General features: G+C 39.5%; 1 protein-coding gene across 5 annotated transcripts in view; it reads left to right on the forward strand.

Moving 5' to 3' along the window:
* PRDM5 (PR/SET domain 5) overlaps positions 1-25698 on the forward strand; it is a 258616-nt gene that overhangs the window by 97770 nt on the left and 135148 nt on the right. For 3 of the 5 annotated variants that reach the window (XM_018049168.1, XM_018049169.1, XM_018049171.1), the window contains 5 exons: positions 8513-8648; positions 10803-10977; positions 12101-12193; positions 12454-12575; positions 17875-17954. In XM_018049168.1, coding sequence (XP_017904657.1) covers positions 8513-8648; positions 10803-10977; positions 12101-12193; positions 12454-12575; positions 17875-17954 — 606 coding nt within the window. The remainder of the gene's footprint in view (positions 1-8512; positions 8649-10802; positions 10978-12100; positions 12194-12453; positions 12576-17874; positions 17955-25698) is intronic. The other 2 variants (XM_018049170.1, XM_018049172.1) reach the window with 1 other exon arrangement.

A 25698-nucleotide genomic window follows, 5' to 3' on the forward strand; every position in this document is an offset into this window, starting at 1 on the left:
GTGTATGGAGCTCTATAGAATTGATGTGGAGACTGATTCAGGATTTTAGTGAGGAACAGTTAAGTGAAAGGATATTAAATGTAAAATCCTTACTGTTTCATTATATTTTCTTTTCTCCACCTTCATCACTTGTGTTCTACTTGTATTGATTATTGAGTAGAAGTCCAAACTTTGGAAGTGGAAGTCTCCTCACATTAGCGTTGACTGCTTGAATGTTTAATTCTGAGAGTTGCTCTGAAGCTATTTTCTTTTGTGCTGATTACCCATAAGTCATTCTTAGCCAGATAGTTTGAATTTTCAATTCACTGCCTTTCTGATACACAATGAATTGGGCCGTTGCCAGTTTCAAAATCATGGGCTTCTTGCATAGTCCACATGTGGACAATAGTCTGCCAACAAGCAAGCACAAACCAAGCTAAGTTTCAGACTGATGCAGCTGGAATACCATGTCACCCGTGGCCGTTCTTGGAGTTAATGTTTATTTGCACACAGTGAGGATTAGTATTTTCTTCAGAACAGGAGACAGTTACTTTTGCTGTTTTGAAATAGTAGAACTGAACCTCAGATGCATGAGTTTAGGAAATCTAACCTCATGAGGTCTGGCACTTGAGAAGAGACAATGGGCAAACTGTCAGAGAAAGTTGAAGTTTATAAGTAACGTTGGATGTTGAAGGGAGATAGGCAATTTGGTTACATCTCTTAGATATCCAGGAGTAAATGTTTTGAGATGGTGATAGAATCAGAAAGGGTTAGTCTGAAGGCATGGTTAGTTTATTTGATCCTAACTATACTGCAGATGGTGATTGCGGCCATGAAATTAAAAGATGCTTACTCCTTGGAAGAAAAGTTATGAGCAACCTAGATAGCATATTCAAAAGCAGAGACATTACTTTGCTGACTAAGGTCCATCTAGTCAAGGCTATGGTTTTTCCTGTGGTCATGTATGGATATGAGAGTTGGACTGTGAAGAAGGCTGAGTGCCTTAGAATTGATTTTTTTGAACTGTGGTGTTGGAGAAGACTCTTGAGAATCCCTTGGACTGCAAGGAGATCCAACCAGTCCATTCTGAAGGAGATCAGCCCTGGGTGTTCTTTGGAAGGAATGATGCTAAAGCTGAAACTCCAGTACTTTGGCCACCTCATGCGAAGAGTTGACTCATTGGAAAAGACTCTGATGCTGGGAGGGATTGGGGGCAGGAGGAGAAGGGGACGACAGAGGATGAGATGGCTGGATGGCATCACCGACTCGATGAATGTGAGTCTGAGTGAACTCCAGGAGTTGGTGATGGACAGGGAGGCCTGGCTTGCTGCGATTCATGGGGTTGCAAAGAGTCAGACATGACTGAGCGACTGAACTGAACTGATGGCCAGAGTACAGAAGCAGTCACATTGATAAAATCTTATCAAGCGATGCCTTATATTATCTAATGTCATTTTCAAAGAGGGGCCCTCTAACCTCACAAGGTTTTATATTTCAGCTTTTCCTTGACATCCTTGTTAAGCGTTTCTCTCAATTCCATACCAGCCTTCCTTCCGGTTGGGTGAAGCCCAAGAGGAAAAGCAATGATCACGTCAGCCTATGGGCATAGCGTTCCCTTCAGATTCATTGAGTTGGTTCTCAGAAAGATGAATGTATTTTATTTGTGCTTGAATCCAGCTCTGGAAGGAGTGAGATAATAAAGTTCACCTCCATCATTTTTCAGAGGTGATAGGAGACGTGCCTGAGGAGAAAGAACCCCAGAGTGGGAGAGCCAGAGTCATCTTTGCCTCCTGATTAAGTGTTCTTTCTTTGATGACTACCGTTCATGTAAGCAGCTACTCTACTCTAAGAATATATTCAAATCAGGTATAGATAGACAGTAGAGTGGAATTGTTTTCCTGTACGTGAGATTGAGATAACATAGTAAACAGTATTTTCTGAGCCCAGTGTTTAACCAAATAAAGAAAATTATTTTATGAGTCATTGAAAAATAAAAAGAAAGAACAAAAAGTTATATGGGAACAAATTCCCTTTAGCCTTTAAATTCACTGGGTTATTTTAGGTTCATTTGGAAAATGTTTTATTCACTCAACTTGTAACTGTAACTGCATACAGTAAGTAATTCCGCTTCATTCATGGCTTAATCATGTGAGTTCTTCTCATTGTGATTCTGATGTCAGGTTCTAGACTGGCTCCACTATTTACTGTGTATGATTCTTTACGATTTATTTCTCATCTCTGAGCCTCAGTTTTTCCATATGTAAAGTGTGGGCTGATCAGAGGAGTTTCTGCTGGAGTTGGGACCCTGATGTCAACCATCTCCTAAGTGCCTACTGTCTCCTAGATACACTTTATGTAGTCTGTATTTTTAAATCATTGAAACAACTCTTTGAGCTATATGTACTGTTGGCTGTATTTCATAGATTAGATGACTGAGAGAAGTTAAGATAAGCTTTCGGAAGAATGTATAGCTAATAGGTTATGTCCTTGGGTCCCAAGCCATGTTTTTCTGCCTCAAAAACAGAGTGTCTGTCCAGTGTAGCTGACATTTCTGTCTGTACGTCGCAGGGCTACTGTGACGATCTGATGAAATAAGGTGCCTGAAAACCATGAGGAAATTGCAAGTGCTGTGTCAGTGTAAGATGGTATTTCTTCTGAGTGTTTCTAGCCACTGTCAGAAGTTAGCCGGTAAGGGCCAAGACATAAAGAAGTCTAGGAGTGTTGCTTTTTCCTGCTCTGTGTAGGCGGAAGTTGAGGCCCATGGGGATAAGGAAGGTGTCCACACACCAGAAAGTGGCAGGATAGTCTTAAGTTCCTAGTGTGATTACAAAGCCCACTGTCCTGCACTCCTCTCCAGGCCTGAGTCCTTGCTCTGGAGTCGGGGCTGGGATTCCTTTGTCCACGGATTGATTCTTGTGATGAAATTTCTTACTCGCTGTGCAAGGTACCTTGGGATGGCAAGAACAGGCTACTAGTGTGAGATGAGATACTGATGCTGATAGTAGTGTTTTTATTGAAGACCATTTCCACTAAGTTAATCCACTCAAAATTCATGACAGTGAATACATCTATTTATATGGCTATCCTTCTATACTTTCTGAATTCAAAAATGATTCTTTGGTGCCTATGAATTTTGGAGGAGCTTTCCCCCGACCCCTGCCTGAAGAAAATGCTCTGTAGTCGCCTTACCACACAAAAGTACCCCTGACTTTCTTGCTGAATCATCCCAGTCAGATTATTGCTTTTCTCTGGATTTGTCTTCATTACATAAATTTGTTCAGAAAGCCTTGAAATCAGAAAATATTCCCATCAGAGAAGTTTTGTGTATGTAAATTTTTCTGTAAATCTGAATTCTGTAATGATATCAAAGTGACGAAGCTAATGAATTCCCAGCCACCATTGTTTTTTCAGCTGTCTTAAACAGATTGGAATTCTGCTTTTTTATCAGAATGTATTGACTGTCCAAAGAGCTTTGCAAGTAGTTTATTATCCAAAATAATTTTTTTCCTGTTGGATATTTTGAATGACTCTAACTTTGCAGATTTGTTGAAGAATAGTAATTAGCTTGAGGGAATTCCCTGGAGGTCCAGTGCTTAGGACTCTACACTTTCACTGTTGAGGCTCCAGGTTCAATCCCTGATCAGGGAACTAGGATCTTGCAACCTGAGCTGTGTGGCCACAGGAAAAAAGAAAAACAGTAGTTATTAGCTTTGTAACAGCCGAACTGACTAATATTCTTGGGCACCTGAGTGAAACCACATGAAAATACATTTGTATATACAGAGAAGGTATGTCTTTTAAAGCAAAGTTTTTTAGTTGGTGTTTCAGTTTGAATCTGTAAGAATTATTATTAAATAGAGTAACATCTGTGAATGCTTGAGGGAAAACTTCATCACCTTGTACTCCTCATTGACTCTCCTCCTCGACTCTCCTCCTCTCACACTGCATATTCAGTCTGTCAGGAAATGGAGTCAGCTTTCTCTTCATATCATATTCAGAATCTGATTCCTTCTCGCCATCTCCACTATTTCCCTGCCATAATCCTCTCAAGTTACCATTATCCATGACCTAGGTTAGTGTAATAGCCTCCCACCAAAAGTAAACAAAGGAGGATATTAGTAATCTTTTTACTAATAAGTGCTTTTCTTCTGTAGACACAAATATTTTAGTGCTCACTTTTACTGTGCATTATTTGTAAAATACTGAGCAAATTAGGAGTGTAGGTTATGTCATGGGATACATGGCAATTCTTGTTCACTTCCTTGAGGAAACCATCTTTGGGGAGACAGTTGTTAGACATTTATTCTTTTTCAATGTATTTTGTTGGATGTTTAGCTTCTTGTAATGTTTTGATACTACAAACAGCTTGCAATAAGCATAATTAGCTGAAGATGATATACAGATAAAGGAAAATGAAACAAGACTGAGAAACAAAAATTCACAATGATGGACGGTAATGCAGGAGATGCATAATGATTGTAAAGTCACTCACTCTATTTTGTGTTTGGATCACCAGTACAGTGAAAACCAGTGACTGAGGAATATTTGCTTTTGAACAGACCATTTTGTTGAACAGCCCTCTTTCGTTTAAAATTGAATTTCAAAAAAATCACCTAGAGCTGGTGCAGGAACCAAAGTAGGACCTCAGCTCCCGGGCAAAATCCCAGGAAGCCGCCTGATCCCTAAAATGTAAATGCAAGTAGTGATTCTGCTGCTGAGGAGTTCACTTCAGGAGTTGGTGTCTGACTCTGTGTGACCCCATGGACTGCAGCACGCCAGGCCTCTTTGTCCATCACCGTCTCCCAGAGCTTACCCAAACTCATGTCCGTTGAGTCGGTGATGGCATCCCACCGTCTCATCCTCTGTCATCTCCTTATCCCCCCGCCTTCAATCGTTCCCTATATCAGGGTCTTTTCCAGTGAGTCAGCTCTTTGCATCAGGTGGCCAAGGTACTGGAGCTTCAGCTTCAGCATTAGTCCTTCCAGTGAATATTCAGGACTGATTTCCTTTAGGATTAACTGGTTGGATCTCCTTGCAGTCCAAGGGACTCTCAAGAGTCTTCTCCAACACCACAGTTCAAAAGCATCAATTCTTCAGCTCTCAGCTTTCTTTATAGTCCAACTCTCACATCCATACATGACTACAGGAAAAGCCATAGCACTAACTGTATGGAATTTTGTCAGCAAAGTAATGTCTCTGCTTTTTAATGTGCTGTTTAAAAGACCAGAGAATTCTAGAAAAACATCTGCTTCATTGACTACGCTAAAGCCTTTGACTGTGTGGATCACAACAAACTGGACAATTCTTAAAGAGATGGGAGTACCAGACCATCTTACCTGCCTCCTGAGAAACCTCAGGAGGTATGCAGGTCAAGAAGCAACAGTTAGAGCCGGACATGGGACAACTGACTGGTTCCAAATTGGGAAAGAAGTACATCATGGCTGTATGTGGTCACCCTGCTCTTCAGGGGACTAAGCCACAAACCATATAACCAGAAATGGTAGCTGAAATAAAGAGAAGTAAATTTCAGGATCAGAATATTACAGCAGGGGCTTCCCTTGTGGCTCAGTGGTAGAGAATCCACGTGCTGATGTAGGAGACATGGGTTTGATCCCTGGTCCGGGAAGATGCCACGGGCTGCTGGAGCAGCTAAGCCTGTGTGCCACCACTAAGGAGCCTGTGCTCTAGAGCCTGGGGGCCGCAGCTACTGAAGCCACTGCAGTGAGAGGCCCGGGTGCCAAACTAGAGGAAAGTCTGCGAAGCAGCAAAGACCCACACAGCCATAAAAAAAAAGAATGTTAAAATAGTTATCAAAGCTGGAGGCCATGGCCAGTTAATGACAACTGGGAGTTGATGCTCAGTCCCTGAGTGTTGTGTCAGGCTCTTTAAACTCTCTTGCCAAAGGGCAGGAGATGAGCCTGGGATGAGCCTGAAAGAGAAAGTCGCTCAGTTGTGTCCAACTCTTTGCTACCCCATGAACTATACAGTCCATGGAATTCTCCAGGCCAGAATACTGAAGTGGGTAGCTTTTCCCTTCTCCGGGGGATCTTCTCAACCCAGGTCTCCTGCATTGCAGGTGGATTCTTTACCAGCTGAGCCACAAGGGAAGCCCAAGAATACTGGAGTGGATAGCCTATCCCTTTTCCAGTGGATGTTCCCGACCCAGGAATCAAACCTGGGTCTCCTGCATTGCAGGAGGATTCTTTACCAACTGAGCTATCGGGGGATGAGCCTACGGGTGGGAAAAAACACCCCAAGAGAGCTTGAGAGAGCTCCAGGGATTGGAAACCTGGCAGGTTCTGACAGCCGGAGGTTTCAAAGAAGAATGATGTAATGAAAGGTTATTGAGTGATTAAATCAACTATGAGTAGGCAAGGAAGCAATTTAAGAGGATGCTTCTTAAATGGCCAATGTAAAGAAAGAGGTTCTTGGTCTGGGTACTGGTAGGAATTATATGTAAAAAAATATCTAAACATCTCCATTAAATAATTAGGTTGGAGACATTACTGTTGTGACATTCCTCCTCTTATCACAAGTTTGGAGTACAGATGGAACATGTAGTTTTGATCCTTGGAGCTTGTAATGCTGCCATTACTTTCATTAAATTGAGGCTTTAACTGGTATATTAAAACTTTCTTTTATTACAGAACCCCTAAATAGGTATGCTGTGTCTTATAATTGCAGTTTAAGTTAATGCTATCACATTTTAAAATTAAAAATTATTATCTTCTCTTGGTGCTTTGAAGGTCATCATAAAATTAATGACAAATATACTGTAAAGACATTTCAATTAACTTTCTTGGATATTGATCAGATAAGCACTAAGATTTATAATTATTTTCTGAAGTCTTCATTAGATGAGTCCTTTGTTGCTTTGGATGACTGTTTTAGTAAGTACTTTCGAAACCATGGAAAGTGTTGCTTCTGAGTTAATTTAAAGAGAAATCTTCATTTTGCTTCGTGTCCACATTGGTTTTTTGTTTAACAATGGTATAGAAATTTACTGTGTTCTTAATTAGAACTAACTTTTTTGTGTGTTTCTGGTGATATTAAATTCATGAACTTCCAAGAACCTCTAAATATTATAGAAACTTCCATTTAATTAACTGCAGCTAATGGTTAGATGTGCTTCATTGCTTTGAACTTTTGAGTCAGTCCTCCCTTGTACAGTATTTGATAAATGTGATCATAAGTTCTGTCTCACCATGGAATTTTCTAATATTTATTATTTTCATAATTGCAAAGAAATCTTTGTTGTAAGAAGAAACTGAAATAGTATTCAATATAGACTCTTACTTCTCCCAGCCTCATAATGATAACTCTGTAACAATTTGACACATATTCTCCAGTTTTCCGTGCAGTTCTGCTCTGTGGACATGTGTGCATTCATTACACATCCCTCCTCCTCCTCCCCTCTCCTCTCCTCTCCTTCCCCTCTCTCCCTCCCTAGCTTAGGCTCTGTGGTACTGTCCTAGGAGAGGAGGCTTTGTTCTGTGCTGGATTTCACTCCCTGGTGAACTCATTGTCCTTGTTCTTTCCTTCACTTGGTCACCTTGAAAGTTCAGTAAATTCAATCTATGCTTTACTTCTCTTTATCCTCAGCACTCAAACCAGGAGCCCTCCCAGAACAAATCCTCAACTCTGTAAAAGACAACTGTTCTGAGTGTTTGTCCTAGGGCCAGCCAGCTAAGCAGCCCCTTTCTGGCTTCCCTGGCGACTGGCCCCAGGCCCAGAGGGGCTTTGCTGGTTCCAAAGATGAAGTTTCTCTGGGGTTTCCCTAGGCTAGTCTTTGCAGCATTCCTCTTCTTGGTCTATTGTGGGTTGAGATTTCTTCTGCATTAGCAACCCTGGCTGATTTCTGTCTCCTTGAGTTTTTTGAAAAATGGTGATATGTTGATGGTAGAACTTGTTTCTTCTTTCTTCTGTTGTTTCAGTGGGATTTAGGGCCACATGATTACCTAGGTACACGATGCTTTGAACCTTGCAGGTGCCTAGTCTGTCTTCTGTTTTTGGAAATTCTTTCCGGGTTCATTTGCAGTTTCTCTGGTTTGTGTTATAACTTGACAGTTTTTTTCTTCTTTTAGTTTTGCATTTTATATCAATCATAATTAAATCATTGATACCTCATTGGTCTCTTTTTGGGTTCAAAAATGACATCATTGCTTAACAGATTTATTTTCTACTGCATTTAGGGACCTCCACAAGGTGTTACTGCATGAACCCAATAAATGCTGCAAAATTTGTTTTTAGAAAGTTAAATAATTGTCCTTATTTCATTTGTTAGGTATAAACGACACTATCTTTAATATATATTTGTGTTTTATTTGCCAGGTGACTAAATATTGTTAGTTTCCTTTTTTCAGTGCTCAGATTAAAAAAAAAAGATTTTAAAAAGTAGTAGTAACTTTACAGGAGCACATGGGACTCAGTGTATTTTAAAATGATTTCTTACTGTCAGAAATGATTTAGCATTTTTTTTTATTATTGTGATACATTGATCCTACAACAGCATATATTTTTAATTTTGTCTTAGGAAGGAGAAAACATTTTCTACTTGGCAATTGAAGATATAGAAACAGATACAGAGCTTCTGATTGGCTACCTGGACAGTGACATGGAGGCCGATGAAGAAGAACAGCAAATGATGACAGTGATCAGTGAGGAGGAAGGTAAAAATTCTAAAGGACAATCAACAGCTAGCAGAAAAGGTATTAACTCTAACTGGTGGGCCAGGAGAACGCAAGTGATAGGAGGAATAGAGTTTGAAATGCGCTTGAATCATAATGGCATTGTAATAGTGTGTTCTCAAAATAAAGTGCGTTTTTGTCAGAATTCTCAGAGGGTATCCAGCCGTGAGCCTCTCTTCCAGCAGGGAGGGAATGGTGGGCTGGAGGGGGGATGGATGTGTTCTGTAGGCTGCCAGGGTCCTCGGCAGCTCCCTGCTCTCACTGGTATGGGACTAATAATGGGGATTTTTGCGCTCTAGCCCTGACTTTGTCGTTCACCCGTGTTGTAACCAGGCTGGTCACTAGCTCTGAGGCTTGACTTTCTCTTCTGCACATGGGGAAGGGCCAGTGCAGAGGTCCTGTTGGGCCCTGTGGGAGTTTTCCTGGGCCTTGCTCTTGTTTAGGATCCTTTGAGACTCTGGAGCATCTGGAAATGTCCCTCTGTCTGGTTGTGGAGACCCATAGCACTGCAGGGCTATACCGGTAGGGTCACCGGGAATGCGCAGTGACTGCGGATGGACTTGCTTCTGTCAGCCCCGCAGTGTAAGAGACGCATGTCACTTGCTTGTCCTCTGCCAGTGGATATCACTTGTCATCGGGCTTGTTTCTCTCATTTGTGTTTTACTGTTGATCGGTCACAAGGGAATTGTGAAGGGTGGTGTAGGCGTTCACGTTTTGTAAAAGGCTGGTCTTTCTATAGAGTATTTTTCCTTCTGTTCAACAAAGCCACTTCAGAAGTGACATGGGTTTCTTTAGTAACCGTGGTATTAATGTCTTTTATGTGAATTTTCTGTTTTAACTGTATGTCATTGACTGAGAAAGTATGAGTGTTCTGAGTATTTCCCGATTATGCCTCTGTTTAATTTGGCTGGAATATTTAAAAGGAAGATGAGGACAGGCTATCAGTTTTGTCTTTCCAATATGCATTATGTTGTTGGGATGTCAGATTTGGGTTGATGGGAATTATTTCTGTATAATTTTGTGTTTTCTTCATTTTTGTATTTATTTTCAGCATTGCCCCAAGAGTATGGTACTACTGTGTCCCCTGTTTTACCTTAAAAATAAGTCTCCTACTTTTTAATACCATGACTTATATAATAAAATAAGTTTTTCTTGTAAAAAAGAATCGGTGGAAACTTTAATAGCTCTTTAGAATTTAGTTTTGTTTATAAATGCAAAACATAAAATCCCCCAAACAAAGAAAATAACCCCCCAAAATAGATGCAGAAACAAACAGCAAAAGAAACAAAGAATCCACTCAAATGTCAATCAGTGGAGAGTTTGGTTAAATAAGTAAGTTATGGTACCTTAAAGTTTAAAAAAAAATTGACTTAAGAAAATACTACGTGGAAAAAGTAGCTATGTATGAAACTACATGAAAAGGATGATCATAAAAGTAGCTATTGTTAGACTCTATAAAATACAAATTCACATAAGATAAGTCAGTCATGGAAAGAGATTTCAATAGTTGTCTCTTCGTTATGGGGTTATTGGTGATTTTTATTCCTTCATATTTTCCGCATTTTATCTAAATCTAACTGTATTTGATAATCAAGAAACATACGTAAGTTAACTAGCGCACTTTGAAATGTGGGGATAGCCGTGGCAGTCCGCGTGGGGCTGATGGCCGGAGAGGCAGTGGCGCCTCACTTGGCGTGCTGCAGTGAGGGCTGTTTCTGTGACCCTGGTCTTTTTCACATATATGTGAGATTCCCCTTGGTAATTCAGCATAGTTCACCTTGGTTGGGTTTCTCTCTTCTTGCAGCTAAAAGTGAACTCAAGATGACCTGTTTCAGGGAAGACTTTGGCTTTCCAGTTCAACGTTTGTAATAACTCTTTGATGTGAAAGGTTAATGTTACAGGGTAGATTAAAAGTTGAGTTTGAATTGGTGAAACACAATGGTTTTTAAAAAAATGTTCTCGTAACACTTTCTGTTATTTTTCATGGGCAGCCTATCCATACTTATAGAGATAATAAAATTTTACTAAGCTGGTACCGTTAGCACAGTTAATTTTGATTTTAAAATGAGGGCAAAACTGAGCAGTTCTTGGCTCTTCATTTTTGTCTCATAATTCTGCTTGCTTGTAAATATGCAGATCGCTTTGGCTGTAAAGAGGACTATGCCTGTCCCCACTGTGAATCGAGTTTTACCAGTGAGGAAATTCTTGCCGAGCATCTTCAAACATTGCACCAGAAACCCACAGAGGAGAAAGAATATAAGTGCAAGAGCTGTGGGAAGAAATTCCCAGTTAAGCAGGCTTTGCAAAGACAGTGCGTACATTAAAGATAATCTCTGAAGTTATAAGCTGATATTTTAACTCTTTTATTTCGTTTGTCTTATAGTTAGTTTCTAACCTGTGTGCCTGTGTGATGGTGTGTGTATAGAAATTAAGCATTCTTTATTGTCATTGTCATTAACTTTTCTTACATTGATTTTTCAAACATTCTGTTTATGAAGTTTAATAACTTTCCGTTAAATATTAAGCTCATTGGTGTACTAATCTGAAATCTGATATGCATAATTTAGCTAGTGCTTTGAGGTGGCAGATCGAGTTTGAGTGATCTGCATGTGATACTCCTCTGAAATCAGGTAAAAAAAAAGTTAACGAAATGGAGAGAGTTTGGAGTATAGAGAATACAGGGACATTTTGGGAAGCAGTGTTTATTTCATAGCAGTGTTGGAGAAATCACTTTGAAGATGAATCTGTGCAGGATCTAAGGATGAAGTGAATAAAATGGTCCCACCCATTGCTTGACACCCTTTGTTGTTTTAACTGTTTATATTAACAGCATATAAATTTATCCTTTTATTTAAGTATTTTACAGTATCATGAGTTACTAAAAATGAGAAAGTGTATATATATGTATTTATAAACTTCTATTTTTAACATAATGTCACCTTGCATATGAGCAAGAAATCTTTAACATAGGCTTAATGTTTCATTTTTTATTCATTCAAGTAAAATTTTGAAACATGCTGTATTTCATATTAAAATAATTTTCATATATTTACCCACTTCTGCTTATGATACTTGAGATTAAAAATTTCCCTTCAAAACTTGAAAAACTTGAAAACTTTTATAATGGCAGGAGATTATACATTTAGAAATTCTCTTATACACTTTTAAACAAGCAAAGGCTATATACTTTTTAATGAATATATTTTAAAACTGCATTCTCGTCAGTTTTTATTGAATTTATGTTATATGTACTACATCAAGCATACTTTTGCTGAGCTGAGTCTTACTGTTAGGTGCTACTAAAAAGTTTAAGGGCAAAAGACAGAAGAAAGAGAGATCATGAATGTGACTTTATTCAAAGTAGAGGTATTTTCATAAGCTTTTGTCGTAGACTTCCAGTTTTTTTTTGTTTGTTTTTTTCTATTTCCCCCCAGTGTTCTTCAGTGCTCAGCGAAAAGCAGTCTGAAGGATTCCTCACGAAGTTTTCAGTGCTCTGTTTGCAATTCTCCCTTCAGTTCAGCATCGAGGTTTTGTGTCTGAGTTATCAGATGGCTGTTACACGATTGTGGGTCGTTACTGGCATGCATGCTTTCATGCTTCTTAGTGGCTTAGTCTCATGTGGCTACAGAATTTGAGTGCTTTCCTTCCTCCCTGCCTAGGTAATGCTTGTAATGACCCTGGAGCTCTACTGGGGAGCATGCATTACAAAAGCCAGCCAGGATGCTAGAAATGAGTAGGTGTCCTCACCGTTTCTTCTCCCTGTTCCCCTGTCCTGCTTGTCTTGCAGTTTTGAACAGCACCAGGAGGCGTGCCAGGGAGATGCCAGGTTTGTGTGTAAGGCGGACAGCTGTGGGAAGAGGCTGAAGAGCAAGGAAGCCCTGAGGAGACATCAGGAGAACGTCCACACCGGTGAGGAGCCATCAGGGGGCCGTGTTTAAAGGGGCCTCCTCTCCCCAGGCGGCTGTGGTCTGTTCTTAATTCTCACTCTCAAGGACAGAGCTTGCTTTCCCATTGTATTTCACACAGATGTAGAGCTCTGGAAGTGGAATTTGTTTTCTTTCACTGAACATTATTTCTTTTTAAGTTGATTTCAGTGATAGTCATCGTTTTTCCCATTTCTGAATTAATCATAACTGGAAACCTAAGCTAGGATCTGTTTGTGCTTGGTAGCCAGATGTATTAAGAATTAATATTTTAGGTAGTAATTTTAATGCTTCAGCACGTGAAATTTCTCTTATGGTAGATATATTTAAAAGTGGCATATTTTAAAACTACTAACTGATGGCTCTTCTGCCTTAATATTTTCACAGTAAAATTAATTTTTAAAAAACTCTTACATTTCTCCTATATTGGAGAAGATTACTGGCTACGTTTTGACATGCAAATTGAATATATTTGGATTTATAAAGCAGATACAATTTTTATTTTTTCTAATGGTTAGCTAAACAATAGCTAAACAGTTAGAAGCTTTGTTACTTAGATTTCATCTGCCTAGCATACAGTAAATGGATTTTGGTTTAGGGGTTGAATCTCTTGCACTGAATTGAACAGATTAATATTTTCAGAGTTGATGATTTGTTTCCTTCAGTGTCTTCCTTAAAGGAGACTGAGGTTCATGGCACTTCTCATATCCTTCTATACTGATATTTTTCTCAGGTGATTACTATTGCTGTTGGCTTAAGGGTGGAAATGTCTTTCTAGATAGGAAGAAAGTGTTACTTCTTTTCTTCTATCCTGTTTATTCTCATGTGCAGGGGAAACGAATAGTTGGAACTCAGCTTCTATTTCCTATGTTTATTCAGTGTCCAAAAAGCGTCTCCTTTAATGCTAGTTGGGAAAGCTCATATGAGCATGACTGCTGGGTCCAACTGCACATCACCGGTTTGGGCTGACTCTCAGTACCAGCCATGTATGAAAGCTCAGGGTGGCAGGAGGTATGGCCTTGTGAAATACAGCTTCAGAATGAGGAACAGCACTGAGACTTCACAGTGTCCTGACTTCTGTCTCTCCTTTTGAATGATACATGACTGATGTAGAGAAGATGGCATTTTTCTGAATTCTTTATATTTAGGCCTTTTCTATGTCTGCAAAAGGCAGTCATAACTTTTTGATAGACCTGTCTCTTCATAGTTTTTGCTTTTTAATAGCTGTTATGGTTTAAAATGCTGTTCTTAATTTCCCCCATCGTTGTCTGCAATGTATTATAACAAATCTTTTATGTCATTTTTAAAGTTAACTTTGCTGAACTAAGTAAAAAACCAGATGCACACTAAAACTCTGGAAACTTTTGGGCATGTGGTCTTCAGACTGTGCTATAAGCATAATTTCTTTAAGATTTCTTATAGTTGGTCTTGGATATTAAAATATTACTGATTCTGAAAACTCATGGTGATTTTGTAGGAGTGAATATATGTAGGGAAGTTTTTTAAGTTTTCTATGTTGTGGATTCTATAAAATATGAAACTTACTGTATTTCAGCCAAAGGCCACATGCATATTTTTTGCCAGAATTGGTACACAGTCTGCCTCTCATTCGTAGCCTCTCTCTTGCTTCTTCTCTTTTGTCTGTGAACTACATGGATATTTGAGGAAAGAATATTCCATATTCAGAATAATGAAAAAAAAGCAGTGTTTGTACATATGGTTGTAGAACTCTTTACTCTAGAAAGACAAAGATATTCAAGGAAAGAGAAGGTCGTGCAGCTGTACCACTGACAAGGACGAATGTTCCTTGTTAGGTGATATGAATCGAAGATACTGAGAAGAGAGAAGCTGAATTTTTAAATATGAATCACATTTTTCCGTAGCACCTGTAACATATCGTGGGTAGGTTCTCAGATCAGCTCCTGGAGGCACACTTAACCCACATTGTGCTGAAACTCACAGTACTTAAGTAGCTGTGTATTCAGTATTGTTGAATTAATTTTTCATGCATCTCCCACATTAGTTAGTAATGTGTTCCTGACTGTTTTTGAAAGCTGAATCGGAAAGTCAAATATCAGACTTAGCTGAATATAGTAGACTAAAATGGCATAAAGTCTGGTTGTAGCTTTGTAGTTGCTTTGTCCTTAACCCTGGGGAAACTTGTAGGGTGGCGTCCTTTCCAGTTACTCAAGAGGAAGCAGTGAGGGGGTTGATCCCCTTAACCCACCTTAACCATCTTAACCATTTTTTCTCTTTTGATTTGATTCTGTGGTTGCTGACGAGATTTTGATTTCATAGGAGATAACATTTACCTACATTCTCAGGCAAACCAGTCATTAACTTTCCCCATATTTCTTCTGAGGACTAGGATTCTAGTTCTGGGATAAAGATTAGAAGCCATGAGGAGGAGAGAAAAGGTTGACGAGGAGGGATGGTGTATTGTCTCTGACTCCAGCTGGTAGAGCAGAGGCAGCAGTATTGGGAAAGGTGAAGTGAGTGATTATGGAAATCTCACTTCTATCTCTATTCTCTCCCTTAAGCGTGACCTAACTGGTGGGAAAGAAAAAAGGTCTAAACTCAAAAAGTAGCTGGTTTAAGGGATAAGCAGGGACAACAGAGGACTGTGGATTACAGTAAGGTGGTTGTGTTGTTCAGATGCTCAGTTATGTCCGACTCTTTGTGACCCCATGGACTGCAGCAGGCCAGGCTCCCCTGCTCTCCAACGTCTCCAAGAGTTTGCTCGAACTCGTGTGGTAATGAGTCGGTGATGCTATTCAACCATCTCATCCTCTGTTGTCTTCTCCTCCTGCCTTCAATCTTTCCTAGCATCAGAGTCTTTTCCAGTGAGTCAGATCTGGGCATCAGGTGGCCAAAGTACTGGACCTTCAGCTTCAGCATCAGTCCTTCCAATGAATAGTCAGAGTTGATTTCCTTTAGGATGGAGTGGTTTGATCTCCTTGCAGTCCAAGGAACTCTCAAGAATCTAATCAACACCACAGTTCGAAAGCATAAATTCTTTGGCACTCAGCCTTCTTTATGGGCCAACACTCATATCCATACATGACTATTGAAAAAACCATAGCTGTCACTATATGGACCTCTGTTGGCAGTGTGATGTCTCTGCTTTTTAATACACTGTCTCAGTTTGTCATAGCTGTTCTTCCAAGAAGCAAGTGTCTTTTAATTTCATGGCTGCAATCACTGTCTGTAGTGATTTTGGAGCCCAAGAATATAAAAGCTGTCACTGTTTCCATTTTTCCCCTTCTATTTGCCATGAAGTGATGGGACCAGATGTCATGATCTTCGTTTTCTGAATGTTGAGTTTTAAGCCAACTTTTTCAGTCTCTTCTTTCACCTTCATCAAGAGGCTCTTTAGTTCCTCTTTACTTTCTGCCATAAGGCTGGTGTCATCTGCATATCTGAGGTTGTTGATATTTCTCCCGGCAATCTTGATTCCAGCTTATGCTTCTTCCAGCCCAGAGTTTCTCATGATGTACTCTGCATATAAGTTAAATAAGCAGGGTGACAATATACAGCCTTGACGTACTCCTTTCCCAATTTGGAACCAGTCAGTTTTTCCATGTCCAGTTCTAACTGTTGCTTCCTGACCTGCATACAGGTTTCTCAGGAGACAGGTCAGATGGTCTGGTATTCCTATTTCTTTGAGAGTTTTCCATAGTTTGTTGTGATCCACAAAGTCAAAGGCTTCAGCGTAGTCAATGAAGCAGACTTAGATGATTTTCTAAAATTCTTTGGCTTTTCCTATGATCCGGTGGATGTTTACAATTTGATCTCTGGTTCCCCTGCCTTTTCTAAATTCAGCTTGTGCATCTGGAAGTTCTTGGTTCACATACTTTTGAAGCCTAGCTTGAAGGATTTTGAGCATTACCTTTCTAACATTTGAAATGAGTGAAATTGTGCGGTAGTTTGAACATTCTTTGATATTGTCTTTCTTTTGGATTGTAATGAAAACTAATCTTTTCCATTCACATGTCCACTGCAAAGTTTTCCAAATTTGATGACATATTGAGTGGAGCACTTTAATGCATTGTCTTTTATGCAAGCTGGGAAAGAGGGGATATTCTTTCTCAGTGGCCCTTCGTGTTTTAATAGATAGACATAAAGAATTGGTGACCAAATGCATGTTGTAAAATACTCATTTTGCTCAGGAGAATTTTGTCCTTTATTGGCCATATTATGTCAATCACCAAGAAAATTTTTCTTGGCTATGCTATTAAACATGTTAAAAATAGTGCCTTATATGAAATAAGTATCTTGAATGATAAGACAACAATTAATGTTACTTTTTCTGAAGGTATTCCTCTCTCATAAACACAGTCTTTAAAAAAAATAATTTTGTTAGCTTGTTTTCTACTGATTTTAGATTTCTTGCAAAAAAAGAGAGAAGGAAAGGACTGGATAGGGTTGAGGTTGTGACAGGAATAAGCGTGGATTAGTCCTTTGGGAGCCAAGTGATGGATGCGTAATAGTTCATTTTATTAATTGTTTACTTTATTGATTCTTTGAAATCAATTAAAAGTTGAAAAAATATCCTGTGGTTACATATATGGTATTGTTATTACACTGTATTTGAAAATCTTGTTTTATTCATTCTTTTGTTTTCTATAGCCACTGTGAAATTTGAAATGACCTACTATAATTATAATCACTATGAGGAAGACAAAAATTTATCTTTGTAGGATTTGTGTAATATTATGAATGTCATGTAATGTTTTACTATTCTTGATCTTACTTTATTCTGGTTTTTAACATTAAGATGGTTAATTATATACTCAGTGATCTTGCAAGCTTGTAGTGCTGAAAAGAATAACCTATGAATTCCATTTTTAAAAACCCAGCTGATTAAATAAAATATTCTGTTAAATATAAAGCAAGTGGCAAAATCAGCTTATAAATGAATAAATCCAATGTTTTATGTACACATTTGATTAATTTTAATTTTTCATGAAAGTGTGCTTTACTCTTTTTATACTAAATTAGTATATGCAGAGGTGAAAAGCCCATGGTTATGTATGTAGAAAGTAGTATACCAAGCTAAATAGTACTCAGATTTTGAAAGAACCGTTTCAAAATATAGCCTATTTTTTATCTGAATTTAATGGATATATTTACAAAACTAACAGTTTTTGAGTTACAAGTGAAGAAGATGAAATACCCTTTTAGAAATTATATATCACCTAGAAACACTTATCTAATGCTCCTCTTAATAGTCTCATGTAAGTCATGATGGTGTTTTATTTTATTTCATTTGTGTTTTTCTTCAGGGGATCCTAAGAAAAAACTCATATGTTCAGTGTGCAATAAAAAGTGTTCTTCAGCATCAAGCCTACAGGAACATAGGAAGGTCAGTAAAATAAAAACTAATGTTCATCATAGTGTAAGATCTTTAATCGTAGTGTCTGCCAGGAAAAATTTTAATTGCTTTATATATTAGGAAGTCAGAGCTTTGTCATTCATTTTATACTAATATACTCTACGGGGCTTCCCCGGCAGCTTAGCTGGTGAAGGACCCACCTGCAGTGCAGGAGACCTCAGTTCGATTCCTGGGTCAGGAAGATCCCCTGGAGAAGTACATGGCGATTCACCCCAGTGTTCTTGCCTGGAGAGTCCCCATGGACAGAGGAGCCTGGCGGGCTGCAGCCCATGGCGTCCCAGAGTTGGACACGGCTGAGAGACTAGGCACACAGTGTGCTCTAAAAGCAAGACTGGCATACAGAAAAGCCAGCTCTTGCAGAATAACATTTTGAGTTGTTTATTGTTATTCAGAATAAGTAGAAATGTTTCTTCAGTGGAGTATAGTGTCTGAGCCCCTCATTATAACACCTCATGCTGGTTTCATGCTGCACCAGTTGCTGTTTGCTCAGGAAATGTTATATATTTGAGGAAACCACAAAATTTTTGTATATTTATAATATACTCTACAGTGGCGTTTAGCCTGAAATGTATGTGTATTATATTTAAGTCTGGAAAAACAAAGACAAGAGCTCTGTTATTTTGAAGAGCTTAAAGTAATGTACAAAAATGTCAGAGTATTGTCAGCAGAAACAAATGATTACACAGTTGACCCTTGAACAGCGCAGGTTTCGGCTCTGCTGGTCTACTTACAGCATTTTTCAGTTAATACGTATTCCAGTACTATACAGTCAGGGATTGGTTGAATTTGCAGATGTGGAGGGGTCCACTGTAAAGTTACACAACTTTTCCACTAAAAGGGCAGGTGAGGAGGAGTGGGAGTGGCGGTGCAGTGGGTCTAACCCCCAGACCCCTCTGTTGTTCAGTGGTCAACTGTATTAGGAGAAAATAAATTAAATACATTTTGTAATAAACATAAAACAGTTTACTAAGTTACTATTTTAATATGAAAGTTAACCTGAAAAAAATGACAGCTAATAACCCTGACAGCATTGGCACTTGTTAATCAAATTTATGACAGAATAGAGTTAAAATAGAATTGAGATTTTTGTTCATATCATGGGATAGTCCAAAAATGTATTTTATCTATTACTATAACAAAGATACAAATGATAATTTCCTGATTTCACATATGGTTTTTTCAGGATATCTATGAGCATATGATACTGTTTTTTAATCATTTAATACTAAAGAGGAGATGATACCAGTGGAAGTACAATTTTACATTATAGTTTATAAATTGAATTTGTCTCTTTGTTTGTGTATCGATATATTCCAAAATAACTTGACAGATCTTAAAATTCATATGATATTCAGTGCAATATCTTCAACCAATTTAGGCTGTGGATTTAACCTGTAACATATAAGATAGTTAAATTATTAAGATATCTAGGGTTATATCCTGCATGTTAAGTGATTGGATCTTTAGGGAGAAAATATGGAGCGAGCTGTGGACAGAGTGAGGACTGTGGGTGTCACAGTCTGAGAGCACAGGGCCTCCGTGGAGCACAGGGCCTCTCATTAAGTGTGGCATGGAGCTGACCAGTGTTCTCCAATTCCCTAAGTGCCATGAAACTACTTTGTTTTTTCAGTTTCCAAGAGGTTATCTCATCAGGTTGCTTGAAAATAGAGTTCTTCAGGAATTGACGTGTAATCCATATTTGAGGACCATGCTTGTCTTCTCTATCATTCCAAATTTAGCACCAGTGCCCCTGGAGCAAGCACTGAAGCTACTGTCTAAAAGAAGTTTAGCGCAGAGTCCAATCCAGATACTGCTTCTTTTACGTCTCTCTTTCTCCGCATCACCCTGAAAGCTCCTGAAGCAGAACCTAGTCTGAGACAAAAAAGTGTAAAATCCAGCTGAATAGACATTTTCTAAATATCCTCCTGCTGCTATAATTCTTTGTTTTCTTTCCTTGATTTTAGAAAGTTGAAAATTAAGATGTCTTACCAAATTTAAGATTTTGCCAAGTAGAAAATTTCAGCAAAGTTGGTTGTGGGACATAATTCTGAAAAGTGTCCTCTTTTCCATTTATATTCTTCATAATATAAGAACTTTTCCCTCAGGGAATATCTCTATAGATAGATTTAAATCCCACCTGGTGATGGAATACAGTCTCCAGGTTGTCTCTGCAGAATGTTAACAACTTGGTAGCTCAGTGTAGCTCTGTGTCCATCACAGCATAGCTCCTTTGACTTACCCTTTCTGAACCCACAGGCAGCTTCTACAGACTCCGTTTTTGAGTCTGTTCTCACGGTTGTTGCGCTTTAGTCACTAAGTTGTGTCCCACCTTTGCAACCCCATGTACTGTAGCCCACCAGGCTCCTCTGTCTTGGCATTTCCGAGCCAAGAGTACTGAAGCGGTTTGCCGTTTCCTTCTCCAGGGAATCTTTCCAACCCAGGGGTCAAACCTGCATCCCTTGCATTGGCAGGCAGATTCTTTATCTTTGAGCCACCAGGGAAGCCCCATTTTTATAGTTGGGTATGTCTAATGTCTAACAGAGTTTGGTGGTAGTATTTCACCTAAACAGCAGATAGTAATCTATGAATATGCAACATTTACGTTATAGTGTAGACTCAACATCAAAAAACTAAGATCATAGCATCCAGTCCTATTACTTCATGGCAAATAGATAGGGAAAAAGTAGAAACAGTGATAGATTTTATATTCTTGGGCTCCAAAATCTCTGCGGATGGTGACTGCAGCTATGAAATTAAAAGATGCTTGCTCCGTGGAAGAAAAGCTGTGACAAACCTGACTTCAGTCACTGAGTCATGTACGACTCTTTGCGACCCCATGGACTACAGCATGCCAGGCTTCCCTGTCCATCATGAAAATTTGCTCAAACTCATGACTGGTGATGTCATCCTACAGTCTCATCCTCTGTTGTCCGCTTCTCCTCCTGCCCTCAATCTTTCCCAGCCTCAGGGTCTTTTCCAATGAGTCAATTCTTTGCATCACAGGGCCAAAGTAATTGGAGTTTCAGCATCAGTCCTTCCAATGAATATTCAGGACTAATTTCACTTAGGATTGACTGGTTGGATCTCCTTGCAGTCCAAAGGACTCTCAAGAATCTCTAACACCACAGTTCAAAAGCATCAATTCTTTGGTGCTCGGCTTTCTTTGTAGTCCAACTCTCACATCTGTACATGACTACTGGACAAATCATAGCGTTGATTGGATGGATCTTCGTTGGCAAAGTAGTATCTCTGCTTTTTAATAAGCTGTCTGGGTTGGTCATAATGTTCCGTCCAAGGAGCAAGTGTCTTTTAATTTCATGGCTGCAGTCAACATCTGCAGTGATTTTGGAGCCCCCAAAATAGTCTGTCACTGTTTCCACTGTTGCCCATTGATTTGCTATGAAGTGATGGGACTGGATGCTATGATCTTAGTTTTCTGAATATTGAGCTTTAAGCCATGTTTTCACTCTCCTCTTGCACTTTCATCAGGAGGCTCTTTAGTTCTTCTTCGCTTTCTGCCATAAGGGTGTTGTCATCTGCATATCTGAAGTTATTGATATTTCTCACAGAAATCTTGATTCCAGCTTGTTCTTCATCCAGGCCAACATTTCTCATGATGTACTCTGCATATGAGTTAAATAAGCAGGGTGACATTATACAGCCTTGACGTACTCCTTTTCCTATTTGGAACCATCCTTTTGTTCCATGTCCAGTTCTAACTGTTGCTTCCTGACCTGCATATAGGTTTCTCAGAAGGCAGGTAAGATGGTCTGGCATTTCCATCTCTTTGAGAGTTTTCCGCTGTTTGTTGTGATCCATATAGTCAAAGGCTTTGGCATAGTCAAACAAGCAGAAGTAGATGTTTTTCTGGAACTCTCTTGCTTTTTTGGTGATTCAGTGAAGGTGGCCAATTTGATCACTGGTTCCTCTGCCTTTTCTAAATCCGGCTTGAACATCTGGAAGTTCATGGTTCACGTATTATTGAAGCCTGACTTGGAGAATTTTGAGCGTTACTGTCCTAGGTGTGAGATGAGTGCTATTGTGTGGTAATTTGAACATTCTTTGGCATTGCCTTTCTTTGGGATGGGAATTTAAACTGACCTTTTCCAGTCCTGTGGCCACTGCTGAGTTTTCCAAATTTGCTGGCATATTGAGTGCAGCACTTTCACAGCATCATCTTTTAGGATTTGAAATAGCTCAACTGGAATTCCATCACCTCCATAGCTTCCTAAGGCCCACTTGACTTCGCAGTCCAGGATGTCTGGCTCTAGGTGAGTGATCACACCGTTGTTATTTTCTGTGTCATGAAGATCTGTTTTTACAGTTCTTCTGTGTATTCTTGCCACTTCTTCATATCTTCTGCTTCTGTTAGGTCCATACCATTTCTGTCCTTTATCGAGCCCATCTTTGCATGAAATGTTCCCTTGGTATCTCTAATTTTCTTGAAGAGATCTCTAGTCTTTTCCAGTCTGTTGTTTTCCTTTATTTTTTTGCATGGATCACTGAGGAAGGTTTTCTTACCTCTGTTCTTTGGAACTCTGCATTCAAATGGGTTTATTTTTCCTTTTCTCCTTTGCCTTTCACTTCTCTTCTTTTCCCAGCCATCTTCCTCAGACTATCATTTTGCCTTTTTGCATTTCTTTTCCTTGGGGATGGTCTTGATCCCTGTCTCCTGTACAGGGTCATGAACCTCTGTCCATAGTTAATCAGGCACTCTGTCTATCAGATCTAATCCCTTGAATCTATTTGTCACTTCCACGTATAATCATAAGGGATTTGATTAGGTCATACCTGAATGGTCTAATGGTTTTCCCTACTTTCTTCAATTTAAGTCTGAATTTGGCAATAAGGAGTTCATGATCTGAGCCACAGTCAGCTCCCAGTCTTGTTTCTGCTGACTGTATAGAGCTTCTCCTTCTTCAGCTGCAAAGAATATAACCAGTCTGATTTCAGCAAATATAGCATATTAAAATGGGGGAGACATCACTTTGCTGACAAAGGTCCTCGTAGTCATATCTATGGTTTTTCCAGTATTCATGTACAAATGAGAGTGTTAGACAGTAAAGAAGACAGAGCATCGAATAATTAATGCTTTCAAACTGTGGTGCTGGAGAAGACTCTTGAGAGTCCCTTAGACTGCAAGGAGATCAGACCTGTCAGTCATGGAAGAAATTAACCTTGACTATTGGAAGAACTGACTCTGTGTCTGAAACTCGCATACTTTGCCCACCTGATGCCGAGAGCTGACTCACTGGAAAAACCTGGATACTGGATAGATTGAGGGCAGGAGGAGAAGAAGGTGACAGAGGAGGAGATGGTTGGATGGCAAAACTGACTCAGTGGACACGAGTTTCAGCAAACTCTGGGAGATAGTGAAGGACAGGGAAGCCTGGCGTGCTACAGTTCATGGGGTCTCAAGAAGCTGGACACGACTTTGACTGAACAACAACTAGATTAATACTATGTCCTGTCCTGTATTTCAGTAAGATATAGTATGATCCTTCTTGGAACTTATTTAATTTGGGACATCAGATTATGAGTTATTATTCTTCATATCAATTTAGTAAGCTATAAACATTTTATAAAATGCTTTACTTAGCATTAAGCATAATTAGTATCATTGTCACTTTAAATCTGTTTTATTAAACTTTTATAGGAGTTTTGAAAATATGTTCGGTTGAGTTTTCTACTATGAATAAGAGAGTCAACACAAAAGTGCTTTCATGTAAATATTGTATTTCATAATTTTAGAAATATCAAAGTTCAGTTCAGCCCTTAAAAATGTTCCATGTTTTGAAAGCCGTGCACACTCAGTCACGCGGTCGTGTCTGACCCTTTGCGACCCCATGGACGGTAGCCCACTGTCCATCAAATTTTCTACGCAAGAATACTGGAGTGGGTTGCCATTTCCTTCTCCACGAAAGCCGTGAGGGTTAAGTAACCAATATATTTTGTTCTAGTTTAACAGCTGCCATCGGAGAAGGCAGTAGCACCCCACTCCAGTACTCTTGCCTGGCAAATCCCATGGACGGAGGAGCCTGGTAGGCGGCAGTCCATGGGGTTGCTAAGAGTGGGACACGATTGAGCAACTGACTTCTCTTTCACTTTTCACTTTCATGCATTGGAGAAGGAAATGGCAACCCACTCCAGTGTTCTTGCCTGGAGAATCCCAGGGATGGGGGAGCCTGGTGGGCTGCTGTCTATGGGGTTGCACAGAGTTGGACACGACTGAAGTGACTTAGCAGCAGCAGCAACAGCTGCCAGTTTTGTATGGATAAATAATTTAAAATTTGTATATACTAATATAAATAGAACATTGAAAATAAAAATAAACTAAATATGTTTCATTTATGTATGTCTCAGAAGGCATGTCATGAGTTTGTAGCTTGTTACTATAAAAGATATATGTTACAGAGTTTTAAGAATATGAATCTGTTCTTATTACCTTTAAACAAACAGTACAGTTCAGTTCAGTCACTCACTCATGTCCGACTCTTTGCGACCCCATGAATCGCAGCACACCAGGCCACCCTGTCCATCACCAACTCCTGGAGTTCACTCAGACTCACGTCCATCGAGTCCATGATGCCATCCAGCCATCTCATCCTCTGTCGTCCCCTTTTCCTCCTGCCCCCAATCCCTCCCAGCATCAGAGTCTTTTCCAATGAGTCAACTCTTCGCATGAGGTGGCCAAAGTACTGGAGTTGCAGCTTTAGCATCATTCCTTCCAAAGAACACCCAGGGCTGATCTCCTTCAGAATGGACTGGTTGGATCTCCTTGCAGTCCAAGGGACTCTCAGGAGTCTTCTCCAACACCACAGTTCAAAAGTATCAATTTGGCGTTCAGCCTTCTTCACAGTCCAAATCTCCTTTTAAAACCCAGCACTAATTCCTAAGCAGTTTGCGCTCTTGAGTCTCTGCTCTAGGAAACCATGATTACCTGTTTTTGCTTGTGGGTCTCTCCAGTCTTGGTCCTGACGTCCTCCTAAGATGGGGAAGAAGCAGGTATATGGACTATATACTTGAGAAATTTGTCATCAGAAGAAAGAGGATTTAGATGGTTTCAAAGCTTTTAACCTGGGGACCTGACAAGTATAAAGTATTTCCTATAAGTTTTATAGAATCTAAATAACTCTAAAGACCAGGGAAAAACTGAAGATACCAGGTTTTATGAAAGTACACCAGGTTTTTTATACAGGCAGAATTTCCTCAGGGAAATAGGTGAGGTAACAAGAAACTGGGAAAGCTGGGAAGACCTTCCCCAATATTTGAAGTAAGAAAAAGTTTACTGTAGGAGTGTAATGTTCCATTCTTTGATAGAGAAGTGATGGGATAGATTTGTGTTTTTTGAAACCCAGATGGCTCTGTTCTGTTTCTGTGAGGCTCCGACACCCTTGTTGCTTTCTCCTTCACTGAAACGTGTGAGACTTGCCTATATGCGGTGGCTTCTAACCTTGACGGCAGATGTACAGGGTCCAAAGAGTCCTATGGTTCCTCAGAAAACAGGGTGGGCTGTACAGAAGTACTCAGAAGGCAAGGACCACACAGCACAGAAGGGAAGCCTTCGGTCTAAGCAATTTAAAGGGCACATCTTCAACCATCAAAGATCCTCACAGCAATGAAACAAACAAACAGTACACTTCATTTCATTGCTGTGAGGATCTTTGATGGTTGAAGATGTGCCCTTTAAAATTGCTTAGACCGAAGGCTTCCC

Source organism: Capra hircus, chromosome 6 (genome assembly GCF_001704415.2).
Source record: "Capra hircus breed San Clemente chromosome 6, ASM170441v1, whole genome shotgun sequence".
NCBI classification, from domain to species: Eukaryota; Metazoa; Chordata; class Mammalia; order Artiodactyla; family Bovidae; genus Capra; species Capra hircus.